Below are 13263 nucleotides of genomic sequence, written 5' to 3'. Positions count from 1 at the left end.
TTTAGAAAAATATAGCTAGGTCTGTAAACGCCGTGGTTTTATGCTCTTGGGATTATTTAAATTCAAAATTTAAATCTTAACTGTCGTCTACACCATTAAAATGGAAAAGAAATGTTTAAACAACATCAGAGACTTTCTGATGTATTAATAAACTTGTGTGTGTGCGTGTAAGCCACACACCGAAAATATGTTTTTATTGGCGAATGAACAATGAAAAAAGAAAGGTTATTAAACTCGACTTTTTAAAACTTTATTATCAACATTATAAATTACAATATCTAAATTTGGTGAGTTTCAATATGAGATCAGTTTTATATATATAATTAAGTAAATATTTGACATCTATGTTTTAATGTTTTTTCCTCGTTTTCGAACAAAAAAAATTTGAAGACACTTTTTACAGGAAAACAAAACTCATTCATTGAATTTTTTTATCTGCAGTGTTAGCTTAAATCTTAAAGCTAATGAACAGGTTAGATAACATCAAACACATTCACATTGAAGGACTTGAATAATCTTCATAAATTGATATGGTTTAAATTTTACATGAGATAGCAGGTAACCTTCATGGGAATGACAATTGTGTATTTTATACTCTCTCATAGCTTTATCCCAAATGTTAAATGTCACATGCACACAATACACATGTGCAATGTTGATTTGTACATAAATGCAAACAGAGGCGTGTTTAGGGAGGGGGTGGCTATTGGGGCTTAGCACTCCATGACAAATGAAATCTATAGTTTTCAGGGGGTTTTCAGGTCCCAAAGGGTGCTAAGTCCCCAACCCCCATTGAAAGAAAAAAAATTTTGAAAATTTTTTGAATACAACCCTGAATGCATACACTGAAAGTTGAGTGATATGACATGTGTGAGATGAAAGATGGAGGGGGGGGGGACCAAACTGTTGTTTAGGCGAAATTATTTCTGCCTGAAAAACGTATAACTGAGACATGATTCCCCTCCATGGAGCTCGGCTTCGTGAGATCATTACAGTGCTCCAGGTAGAATTCTGAGTAGCAGTCTGTTGTGGATAAATCCAATGGTTCTTCGCTCTTTATCCCAGCTAAGGGGGGAATAGGGAGGTTTTCTTCAGCAGATCCTAGTTCTAAGGAGGGTGCTGGAGCATAATTAAATGCGTTCTCATAAGTTTCAAGCTTTTTCAGACCTGTCTCTACATTCCCATACTCAACACTAAACAATACACTTTTAGAATCCTGAATCTTTTTAGAGTTTAAATCAAGGAATTTCAATCAACTGGATTAATCGATAAAGTTTGTACACCAAGTTACTTAAATAATAACTTAAAGTTGATAGAAATCAAGATTATGAAAAATGTTACTAAAGTTATTACCATGGTTGAGAAGTTACTCCCTGAAACCGTGAAATCTGATCGATATATTAAGAATTTCAGTAATATTCTTTAAAAAAGATTTCATTGGAAATATAGCACACAGAGATTATCAGAAATATCTCTGAACACAATTATTTAGAATACAGTGAAAACCGTTCATTAGTATTTTAATTGTCATTATTGTCATTTTGAGCTCTTTATTTTATTTGAAATACCACTAAGATATCTGAACTAGCAATTGAACTTGCACCTGAAGTCGAAATTGAAACGGGAAACTTTTTAAAACAGCTCAATCATTTTTACAGAATCCCATCGGATATCCAGAAGAATTTAATTTACATATCAAACTACATAAAACATGGATTTGAGCTTTATCAGAGGGGATTAAGAATTAAAATGCACCCACCCCAGGACATTTTGGCAGAGATGTATTAATAAGAAAAACAACGGTATTGTCCCAAAGACATTTTCCCAATGGCAACTTCCCAAGTGACAGTTTTCCAAGTGGAAACTCCCCAAATGTGACATTTCCAAACAGCAACTTCCCAACGGTTAGATAAGGCCTTCTGAGGCACCGCAGGCTGCAAGGGGTTGGGGGCTGTGCGCATGCGACTAGAATAGGCTAGAGGGACGAGCGTTGTGGCTAGAACAGGCTAGAAACCAAGCGCTGTTGCTAGGACAGACTTGGGAAGTTGCCTCTTGGGAAATTGACCATTTGGGAAGTTGCCACGTTAGTAAAATAACCCTGGGAGGTTGGTGCTTGGAAAAATGTATTTGCGAAAGTACCCGACATCAAATACAACATCCTTATCCTTCCTTATATGTACTATTGCTCTATTTGCAACTTAAAGAAAGAGAAACAACTAACTTTCATTCTGTTCAATAAATTAACATCATTTTGACGTAAAATAAAATCAAAATTGGATTGTGAAGTAAATGACTGCTTTGCTATGTGTTTAAAATACTACAATAAAACTCTGAAAACTTACTTATCATAGCACTAGTTAGATGAGAGTGTATGCATTCTCATCAGTGTTATGTAGAGTAACTTCAGACCCTCTCAGAACTGTACTGAGAAGGTCCAGCTCTAGTCTGCAGAACACCGGTGAAAATGAATACACTCTCATCTGAATGGTACTTCAATGACTAAGCTAAGTATATTCAAAACAGTGCACCAAAAAAAAACTAATCTCTTCCAGTTACAGATGTGCAGAAGTTCTGAATTGATTTGAGCATACCTTGTTCCAAACTGGGAGATCCGCTGTACAAGATCAGAGAAACTCTTCTGTCTATCTCCAGAAATACTGTACATAGGAGGGAAGGGTCCGAACAGGGGCTGGTGAAGAAAGGCATCTCTGAAGGGAACTGAGCTCGGAATGGGTTGAAGTGGTGGGAGAAGGTTATGGATTGGGTAGATGGGTTTGAGAGAAGGTATTCCAGGTTCTTGTTTCATTTTGTACATTTTAACCTCCGGTAAGGTTGAAGTTGGAATGATGTTGATGTTGAAACGATCCTCTGCCTCTATCCCAACTCTACCAACATATCCTGCGTCCTGTTTTCCACCAAGATACAGACTTGTGGCATTATGTGGTTTGTGAGCCCTAGATTCAAAACCAGGTATCCGATTATATATGGCTGACTTTGCCTCTTGATGAAGAGTTTGCAGCATTTTTCTGGAGTTGTAGAAAGACAGCTTATCCCCGTCATTGAGGTGTAAAAGTCCAGGGAAAGAAAGGGTATCTTGACCTATTTGGGGTGGACCATTCTCAACCCCTCTTGAACTTTGGGATACACCAGGGTGTAAAGCAGATTCTCTGAATTGAAATGGGTTTGTGGATTTAGAAAAAGCTGGAATGGGCTCCAAGCTCGGAGGCTCCATAAAGAGTGGCCTGAGATTCTTAACGTCGGGTTTCCTCTCAATTCCCGAGAACCCTGATGAGCTTTGATCAGCATTGGCCTCAGACAACGATTTGGCCTTGTAATATTTTTTTAGATACTTAATTTTAGATTTCTCCTCGGCTTGCCGCTTTTTCTCAGATGCAGAATGTCGAGAGGTTTGGACCACAGGGCTTCCGTTGTTCTTCAGTTCTTCGTCCTTAGCTAAAATTCACAAGTTAGTTTTAATCCATTTTGACTATTACCACTAAGATAAAATAACTTACCTATTTTCTTCCAAAATCGTTTTTTCTTTTTATCTTCATTAAGAACCAGCTCAGGCCTCATGCCAGAAAGTAAACAAGCAGCATATCTGTAACATCAAATAAGGTTAAATAAAAAAGTAAAATGGGTTCAAATGTGCATCGATCTGCTGTTATCAAACAAGGCTAACTGAATGTTGAGCCAATGAATGCATTGTCTGGCTTAAAAGTAAAGATAACGATGTAATTTGAATAGAAAAGCTTTTATTTAATGTGGTTTGAATAATTGGTATAGTTTGATTTAAATTGGTACGGTTTGGCTTGGTATTGTATGGTAAAATTTGGTTTGGTTTGATTTGGTTTGGTTTGGTTTGGTTTGGTTTGGTTTGGTTTACCTGCATGGAATGCAATTCTTCCTTCTCCACTCTTCTACATCACATTGACCACCAGCACTGCAAATTCATTTCCACATTTTTAAAGGTAATAAATTTTGGACCAACATAATTCATTTGATATAAAAGATTTTAATAAATACTTTTGTAAATCTGCCTAAGAATGAATTTCATGTTTTGTTACTTCTTAGAGGCTATAGCTAAAAACAAGTGCTTTATAGACAGTTAATAATGTACAAATTTAGGGCTACAGAAAAGAATAAGTGAGTTAGAGCAGTAACATCAAAGCCAAAAGCGTTTGACACATAAAAGTCGACCCTTCAGTCTTGAAAATAGATGCAACATTTCACTGCAGACTGAATCTATGTAGAAAATTTCTTAATACTCTCAGAATAAACTATATATATGTTTACGAATAAATATAAGGGTTCCTTCCAGAACAATAATAACTGAGAAGGAGGGAAGGCATGTGTCTTGTTGCCCCCTACCCCTGTAAGATCAAATAAAATAATTATAATCAATTTATTTTGATACTGGGAAGGGCATCTGTTATGTGCACCTGTTTAATTTCCTAGTTTCATTTAGCGGAGGCCGAATTTAAAGAATTTGAGCCGCAGCTTAAATTTAAGTCGCAGCTCAAATATGGTTGCTTCCACTTAAATTGGTATTCAATTTTTCAAGTTTTAAGCCAGCGCTCAATTGAAGCCTGTTTTGGAGGGATATTTGAGACACGGCTCAAATTCATTAAATTTGGACTCTGAACTTATAATTGCCAGTTAATAAGAACAAATTTGTCAGTTGTAAAAGTTAAAGGGTTAAACTTGATGAATTGAATATCATTATCTCCCTGTTAAAATACTAAATACCTGCAGAGTTTGTTTGTACCACTAGCCAACTGTACTCTACGGCGGAAAAACGCTCTACATGAGTAGCAAGAGAACCCTAAATTATATGATGGATTAATTGAGCAGAGAAAACTTTAAATACTTATTATAAGTTGTCTGCAACGTTTAGAAAAGACATTTAGAAAAATATTATTTGAAAAATGTCATCATCAATCAGATTTTCTATAAATATTATAATTACAAACTTATTATGATTTAAAAAAGCTGGTTTGACATATTACTGTGATAAATTAGGACAAAAAGTGCGGAATTGCACTGAATTGCGATGAGATTACAGGGCCTGCAATTGCGCGCAAGAAAAAAAGGGTTAAATGCCCTCAGCAGTACAAAGGTCTGGGCTTGTGTTGTTTAACAAACCAACAAATTCCCCTGGTGTCGTTTAGCAAATCAACAAATTCCCCTGGTGTTGTTTAGCAAATCAACAAATTCCCCTGGTGTTGTTTAGCAAATCAGCAAATTCCCCTGGTGTTGTTTAGCAAATCAACAAATTCCCCTGGTGATGTTTAGCAAATCAACAAATTCCCCTGGTGTTGTTTAGCAAATCAACAAATTCCCCTGGTGTTGTTTAGCAAATCAGCAAATTCCCCTGGTGTTGTTTAGCAAATCAACAAATTCCCCTGGTGTTGTTTAGCAAATCAGCAAATTCCCCTGGTGTTGTTTAGCAAATCAACAAATTCCCCTCTTCTCGTTCTAAACACATTGGATAAAATAATAAGCAAGTTATACCTCCATAGTGAAACCTTCTCTTTGGCATAGGTTGATGGCAAACTGCGCAACGGGTTCTGTCATCAAAGCCCAGGATAGATTCTACACTGTGAGAATGAGTTCGACCTTTAGATAGCTCTGTAGCTAGCTCCAAGAAATTCTCTGCGTTGTTTTCTAACTCCATTGAGTCAATAGTTGGCTCTTCCGGTTTCTGACTTCTTGATGACTCTCTGCTTTGCCACATTAGCGAAGAGCCCAAGTGGAGCTCTGATCCTAAAGCCTCCTGGATGTGATCTGATCTCCTAGCCTCCTCCTGGCTGTGACCAAATTCCTCAAACTCTTTTAAATGCCGTGTAGGTTTATCATGACGTTCCAATCTGTCCATGACTGTACAATCTTAAAAAAAAAGAATTCTTTACTGCAGATGTAATAAATATCATAGTAAACCCTATATCTGTAAACTTGAACATGCCTGCATATGTATATATATTAAGTTGTACATTGACTGTAATCCAACTACGCTCATTATTAATTATTATGTTTGTAGATACCTATGCAAAACTTGTAATCACGTTTTAACTTAACAATGTATGTTTGTAAATAGCTATGTGAAATTTGAAATTACGATGAAACCTAACATAGAAACTCAAATAAACGTTAGTTGGAATAATACTAATAATAATAATGGATTGATTATGGTGTGAGAGTAATTTGTTCCTTGTTTAGCGAACAAGAGGAGACCTGAGTCACAACTTGAAAGATATGCTAGGAATTGTATCTTTATACAGATACCTGAGAATACAGATAGAGTTGTATCTGGATTGGTATTGGATAAATATATATACAGGGCGAGTCAAAAAAAAAGTGTGATTTGCGGCGCCTGGTGCAAAAGTGTAGTTTTTTTTGTGCAACTCTTCTGTATGGTGTTTTTTTAATATTTTTTGAAAATTTGTATTTTTTTGGTACTTCAATGGCCCAAAATAAAATCCGCGGATCTTTTTTTCTTTCAAAATCAAAAGTTCAGAAAAATAAAAATGTGTAAATAAATTGTTTCTATCGAAATCTTTTTAAAATTTTAAAAAGATTGAAACACAGAATCTCAGAAAATTTGCAAAATTGTAATTAGAAAATTCGCAATTTTAAGTTCTGGTATAATTTTTACGGAAAAATTGTTTTTCAATGGTTCTCAAGGTTTCAACTGAACAGCATATATTTAATACTTTAGAATATACTCAGAAGAAAGGAACTAGAGAATTTAAATAACTTTTCCTTAAAAATTAGCCCAGAACTGAAAATTGCGAATTTTCTTATTACAATTTTGCCAATTTTCTGTGATTCTGTGATTCAATCTTAATAAAATTTTAGATTTAGAGAGATATAATATGAATGCACATTTTTGCTTTTCTGAACTTTTGATTTTGAGAGAAAAAAAGATTCGCGGATTTTCTTTTGGGCCATTACCAAAAGAAACTTACAAATTTTCAAAAATACTGGGAAATATATAGAGGGTATTGCTGTGAAGTGGAGATACGACTCTTTACATTGATGGAAGTTCACTTGTAATGACGTCTTTTTAATTTAAAAACTATGTTTTACTTTTAATAGGTTTTGGATTAAAATATTCAGTCCGACGCTGGGTTCATTTCAATTGATAATGGAGTTTGTTCAGTGTCTGTATCTTTTACTCGTAGTCGGAGCAAATGATACAGACACTGAACAAACTCCACACTTGATACTTTTCAGTCGGAAACTCGATCAAGGTAGGAAATACGGCTACGCCCTTTTCCTATAAACAGCCAGAATTTTTTTTAGGCTTTATTCCATGTAATGGACAAGTGCGTCATATGGAATTTTATTGGGAATTTTAAAAGTGTCAAAACAGCAATATTATAAGATAAAAGAAATAAGAAGAAAACCCCTAAAATAAAGAAGTAAGCTTAATTCTATTTAGAACATAAAACTGCAGTGTTCACCCCTCCTTATGACCCCCCCCCCTGAAAAACAAAAAAAAACAAAGTCATTTCATACTACTCAAATAATTATCAGGAACTCACATTGCTTTGTTTACAAATAAAGCGTATTGCAGTTTTTGGGAGGAATTTAAATAAAACGCACTGCTGCTCAGGCTTAACTTTGTTTACATTCCCCTAAAACACTGCAGTACACTTCTGTGATGAAAAAAACTAGCAATCCGTAGCAGTTTTTTTTACAAAATAGCTAGCTTTGTTTACAAAAAAAGTGTACTGCAGTATATTCAATTTTCATTGTAGGTAAATGCAGTACAAAACAAAACGTGAAAGAGTCACATAGTCCAATATATGTTGTGCAGTACATACAAGCTGTGCACAAGTTGATCAGAATACAAGTTGATTAGAGTACAAGTTGATTAGTACAATTTGATGAATACAAGTTGATTAGTACAAATTGATGAATACAAGTTGATTAGTACAAGTTGATGATACAAGTTGATTAGAACACGTTGCACAAGTCCGGCATCATGTATCCGATAGCATCCGTACAACCAGAGCAAACATTGCTTTCAGGTACACGTTCAACGGATGGCATTTCAGGGCATGCTGTTCTGAATTCAGGGAAACTTTCTGTGGATGGCATGCACAAGTCTGGCATCATGCATCCGATAGCATCCGTACCAAGTTTACAAGTTGATCAGTAGATAAGTTGATCAGTATATATAATACAAGTTGATCAGAGTACAAGTTTACTCATACAAAATTGTCAGAGTACATGTTGATCAGAGTACAAGTTGACACCAAGTTTATACAAGTTTACAAATTGATCAGTGCAAGTTGATCGGAGTACAAGTTTATCAATATACAAGATGATCTGAGTACAAGTTGATTAGAGTACAAGTTGATCAGTATGCAAGTTGATTAGTACAAGTTTATGAGTACAAGTTGATCGGAGTCCAAGTTTATCAATATACAAGATGATCTGAGTACAAGATTAGAGTACAAGTTGATCAGTATGCAAGTTGATTAGTACAAGTTTATGAGTACAAGTTGATCGGAGTCCAAGTTTATCAATATACAAGATGATCAGAGTACAAATTGATTAGAGTACAAGTTGATCAGTATGCAAGTTGATAAGTACAATTTGTTTAGTACAAGTTTATAAGTATAAGTTTATCAGAGTTCAAGTAGATTAGTACAAGTAAATGAGTATAAGTTGATGAGTACAAGCTAAGGAGTACAAGTTGATTTGTACAAGTTGATTTGTACAAGTTGATTAGTACAAGTTGATTAGGACAAGTTGATTAGTACAAGTTGATTAGTACAAGTTGATAGTACAAGTTGATGATACAAGTTGATTAGTACAAGTTGATCAGAGTACAAGTTGATCAGTACAAGTTCAGCAGTATAAGTTGATCAGTATACAAGTTAATTGGTACAATTTCATCAGAGTACAAGGTGATCAAAGAACATGTTGTGCAGTACAAGTTGAGCAGTAAAAGTTGAGCAGTACAAGTTGACCAGTACAAGTGGAGCAGTACAAAATGATCAGTATACAAGTTTATCAGTATACAAGTTGATTAGTACAAGTTTATCAGAGTACAACTTGATCACAGTACAAGTTGATCAAAGTACTAGATGGAGTAAAAGTTGATCAGAGTACAAGTTGATCAGAGTACAAGTTGATCAGAGTGCAAGTTGATTAGAATACAAGTTGTGCAGTATAAGTTGATTACTATAAGTTGATTATACAAGTTGATCAGTAAAAGATGTGCAGTACAAGCCGTGCAGTACAAGTTGTGCAGTACAAGCCGTGCAGTGCAAGTTGTGCAGTGCAAGTTGTGCAATGCAAGGAACTATATTTCTTTGTGCAATGCAAGTTGTGCAGTTCAAGTTGTGCAGTACAAGTTGTGCAGTACAAGTTGTGCAGTACAAGTTGTGCAGTACAAGTTGTGCAGTACAAGTTGTGCAGTTCAAGTTGTGCAGTACAAGTTGTGCAGTACAAGTTGTGCAGTACAAGTTGTGCAGTACAAGTTGTGCAGTACAAATAGTGCAGTACGTTGTACTTCAAAACTTGCTTGCTGATGGTGAAAATTATGCATTCAAAACAATTGTAATATCGTGGATGAAAATAATTATAATTAGGAATATGGTTTTTATTATTCAGAGCATTCGTTTAAAAGAAAACTGCAAAATTCTAAGAATTAAAAATGTATCCTATAAACTTAAAAAATGAGAATTATGAGCGAATGATAAGAACAATACAAAACAATAGAATTGCTGTCATTTATGTACAATAAATAATTTAAAATTTTGTGGAGAATTTTAGGATCTAAATTAAATGTTGGCATTTTGTTCATGTTTTAACCTTAGTTGCTTGAGGGATTTGTAAACAAAAACAGTAAGCATAATTTGGGTTTCTAAACACCCAGGCCTGTCGTATTTTAACTGCTCTGAACCATATGCATTAAAAGCGCTTAACAAAAAATCTAAAATAATTTAAAATTATTTCAATATCACAAACATAATTTTGTTCAAATTTTTACGAACCTTTTCAAGATTAAAATTAGATCTGAAACCATTCAAAATTTGATATGAACGTTGTACGGCATCATGTAATGTACGGCATCATGTAATGTACGGCATCATGACATGTACGGCATCATGACATGTACGCCCTCTAGAGTAAATATAATTTAAAAATCAAAAGTGTAAAAGCGGAATTTAATGCAAAATCAAGATTCATAATCAAATTGAAAGAAAACAAATTTTACGATTAAAAAATTGGAAAATACCTTCAATGTCCCTCCGTCTTCTAGTATATGATATATCTATATAACACGCTCTACTTGTTACTCTTCTCGTCTGCGCGATACACTGCCGACTGTTCGGTTAGTACTGATCTAATAGTACAGAAAAGGAGTTATTTAAGTTAGAAACGATAGATAGATAGAGAGAGAGAGAAGGATAGATAGATAAAGAGAGAGAGCGGACTCCCTGATGGAAATTTTCCGCAGGAAAAAAAATTTAAAAAATTCTTATTTGAAATGCTTAAAAATCTATTTTTTTCGGAACAATAAAATTGAATGACTGCCGCGTAGAGTTACTGTTCCAAGTCCCTGCGTAGACACTATCCTCAGTAAGTACAAGTGGTTAAATAGTACGAAAGTAATGCAATGAAATGCTGGTGAAAGGTCGGCGGCCTAAATTATTTATGGCAAGTTTCTATATCGACATATTGTTGCCATGCTTTAAAAAATTGTCCAATGCTTGGCTTAAAAAAATATTTATTACATGAAGGACATATGTTTAACAAGTTTTGGCTTTGGGGGGGGGGGGGGGTATTTTGCGCCCCCAGAATTTTTTTTTGCAAATTGCAAATTGCAAGAGGGCGAAGTAAAAAAAAAAAAACTTTTAAAAAAAATTGATTACTAATTATTGATGCATGAAAACATCATAATAGTATTCAAAGTGCACATAATTAAGCGCATTGAATATACGTTACATACATATTCCGGCAAGGGCGTCTACAGAAATAAATTAGGCCAAATTTGAGCGAAGCGCCAAAAAATTTTGCCGCCCCCCCCCCCCTTAGGAGATCCTAAGGGGGACCAAAATTTGAACTGTAAATTCAAAACATTTGGCTTCTTGAATATCTGGCTTGAGTACAAGATACTTTAAAGCCACACATACGGTCCAATTACCTTGCAAGTACTACTTTATCTCTTTTTTAAACAAAACCAGCAGAAAAAAACTTGTTTCTAAAAATCTACATTTTATTATATTGTTATGTTTAGTTAGTATTTAAACTAGATATAGTAAAACACATTGTTTGAAGATGAAAAACCCAGCTTAAACTTTAATTCTATGAGATGAAAAAAGGACAAAGGTCCAGAAAATAATTTTGACTTGTAAAAGTTTCTGTTTTGCAAAAAAAAGTAGGAGTACAATTGCAATCTACATAATAAAGCTCAGTCACTTCGTTTATTTATATGTGGGATAGCTCTGAGTTCTAGGGGGGGGGGACTGCCCCCTTGCCCCCCTGTATACGCTCTTGTCAGATAGCTTAAGTTCCAATTAACTTTAAAAGGGTGAATTTCGTAGCCCAGACCACTTTGACTTAGAAAACACATAAAATTATAATTTTTCTCTCAAGTTCAATCGTTTTTATGTTTTTATGTTTTTATGTTTTTATGTTTTTATGTTTTTAAGTTTTTATGTTTTTATGTTTTTATGTTTTTATGTTTTTATGTTTTTATGTTCCTATGTTTTTATGTTTTTATGTTTTTATGTTTTTATTTCGCCCTTTTTTGGAAAAAAATGGTTGAGTAACTTACCGCCACAGTACATTTTACTGCACATAATACTGTGCAGTGTACTGTACAGGAAAATTACACTTCTTAGAATATTTTTTTAATTAAAAGCTTTTAGTAATGTACAGTAATAACCAGAAAGCTTTGGAAAAGAAAGTCGACTCAAGTTGTGACATTAAATTGTGCAACGGATCCGACTTGAGGTACAGCAATTGTGCAGTGCAAACAGGCCCAGTCAATAAATAATTTAATAACTTTATATAAGTAAATTTATTTGCTTTGCAGTTCACTTTTCTGTATCGCTTTAATGTCGTCTTTCTATACTACAGTTTTCTGGTTATCACTGTGCAATGTAACATGTAAGACTCGTGGGATGTACCGAGGAACAATAACAACAACTTCCTACTGGGGAAACCTTGAAACAACATTTGGCTTCATCTGCGTTCCTGAAGAGTAGTATATTTTTAAACCTCCTCTATAGCGACCATTTAAGCGCCCATTTTTTCTATGAAATTGTGAAACGATCAAATTTGCGGATTTTTCTGTAAACATGATGGATTTCTTAAGTTCTATACATTTTTTCAGGGAACATTTTTCTCTTTTAACTTAACCTAAACATTTGAAGTGTCAAGTGAGTTTCCACAAAAAGTGAGTTTGATCGGTTTCGCTATTTTGACATTTACTGAATACAGACTTCACCGCACATTTAATAATCTTTAAACTTTATGCATTAAAAGTTCTAATTTAAGATATATTAGATTGTCGTGTTGTGATTATTAATTTATGGACAAAATATCAAGAAGGAAAAATTATTTTAAAATAAGTTTTTTAATCTTATCAAAACTTTTCAACCAAAAAAAACTTAATTAATTTTGTTTTCAGAGTTTATCAAATCTAGTTTAAATAATGTTAATAATCAGATCAGAAAATACAAGCTACACACAAACAAATAGGTTTTAGGAGAAAGACGAACACTTTTGAAAGAATCATATTCTCGTGAGGAGAAGAAGAATTTAATACATTTCAATGTTTTGTTTTAAGTGCAGCTTCAAAGATGTCAACGTTCAAGCAAATTTATCAAAATTATGACATACTATACTCTTAAACCCTGACAAAAAATAGGGAAAACAACTTTTGAGAAAAAAACGTTTCTGAATTGTTCAAGCTAAGTGAAACCAAAACTTGGTAAATTTTAAAAGAAAGAAAAAACACTATGTTGTTATTTAGACAAAAGAAAGTACGATGTCAGCTTCTATTAAAAATGACAAACTAACAAGTGTGCAGTATAATGTATACTGCACGGGATTAAATATTTTTGTATTAATATTTTATAAATATTAATAGTATTAGTACTGCATCAGTGTGGAATCAAGAGCTCTCCTCCACACCCCAGATGCACAATGGTATTCTTTAAATCCAAAACCATCAATGATTTTTATCCCATGCTTTTTATAAAAGGACTTGCAGATTTCTACAGCAGATTAAAG

The 13263-nt window shown here is 34.1% G+C and overlaps 1 protein-coding gene across 2 annotated transcripts; it reads right to left on the bottom strand.

Annotated features, from left to right (window-relative positions):
• Nucleotides 1-234: 234 nt before the first annotated feature.
• On the bottom strand, nt 235-12255 carry LOC111716348 (uncharacterized). 2 transcript variants are annotated; one of them, XM_023491784.1, is made up of 9 exons: nt 12156-12255; nt 10259-10366; nt 10014-10143; nt 5515-5889; nt 4750-4825; nt 3887-3943; nt 3516-3601; nt 2592-3453; nt 235-1193 (listed from the first exon to the last, which is right to left on the bottom strand). In XM_023491784.1, the coding sequence occupies exons 4-9, from the start codon at nt 5876-5878 to the stop codon at nt 911-913; spliced, it is 1728 nt and encodes a 575-aa protein (XP_023347552.1). In that variant the 5' UTR covers nt 5879-5889; nt 10014-10143; nt 10259-10366; nt 12156-12255; the 3' UTR covers nt 235-910. The 2 variants fall into 2 exon arrangements, with proteins under 2 accessions (XP_023347552.1, XP_023347551.1); XM_023491783.1 differs by lacking the exon at nt 10014-10143 and having other exon boundaries at nt 12156-12254.
• Between the last annotated feature and the right edge of the window lie 1008 nt (nt 12256-13263).

Source organism: Eurytemora carolleeae, unplaced genomic scaffold (genome assembly GCF_000591075.1).
Source record: "Eurytemora carolleeae unplaced genomic scaffold, Eaff_2.0 scaffold2045, whole genome shotgun sequence".
Lineage (NCBI taxonomy): Eukaryota > Metazoa > Arthropoda > Copepoda > Calanoida > Temoridae > Eurytemora > Eurytemora carolleeae.
This window is presented reverse-complemented; position numbering and strand designations above follow the sequence as displayed.

Bases quoted from the DNA above. Each gene is read 5' to 3' on its own strand.
- LOC111716348 (XM_023491784.1), bottom strand. From the start codon at position 5,878: ATGGACAGATTGGAACGTCATGATAAACCTACACGGCATTTAAAAGAG. The intron at 3,602-3,886 runs GTAAACCAAACC...TTGATGTTACAG, and splicing joins AAGAATTGCATTCCATGCAG to ATATGCTGCTTGTTTACTTT. The intron at 3,454-3,515 runs GTAAGTTATTTT...TGTGAATTTTAG, and splicing joins ACGATTTTGGAAGAAAATAG to CTAAGGACGAAGAACTGAAG.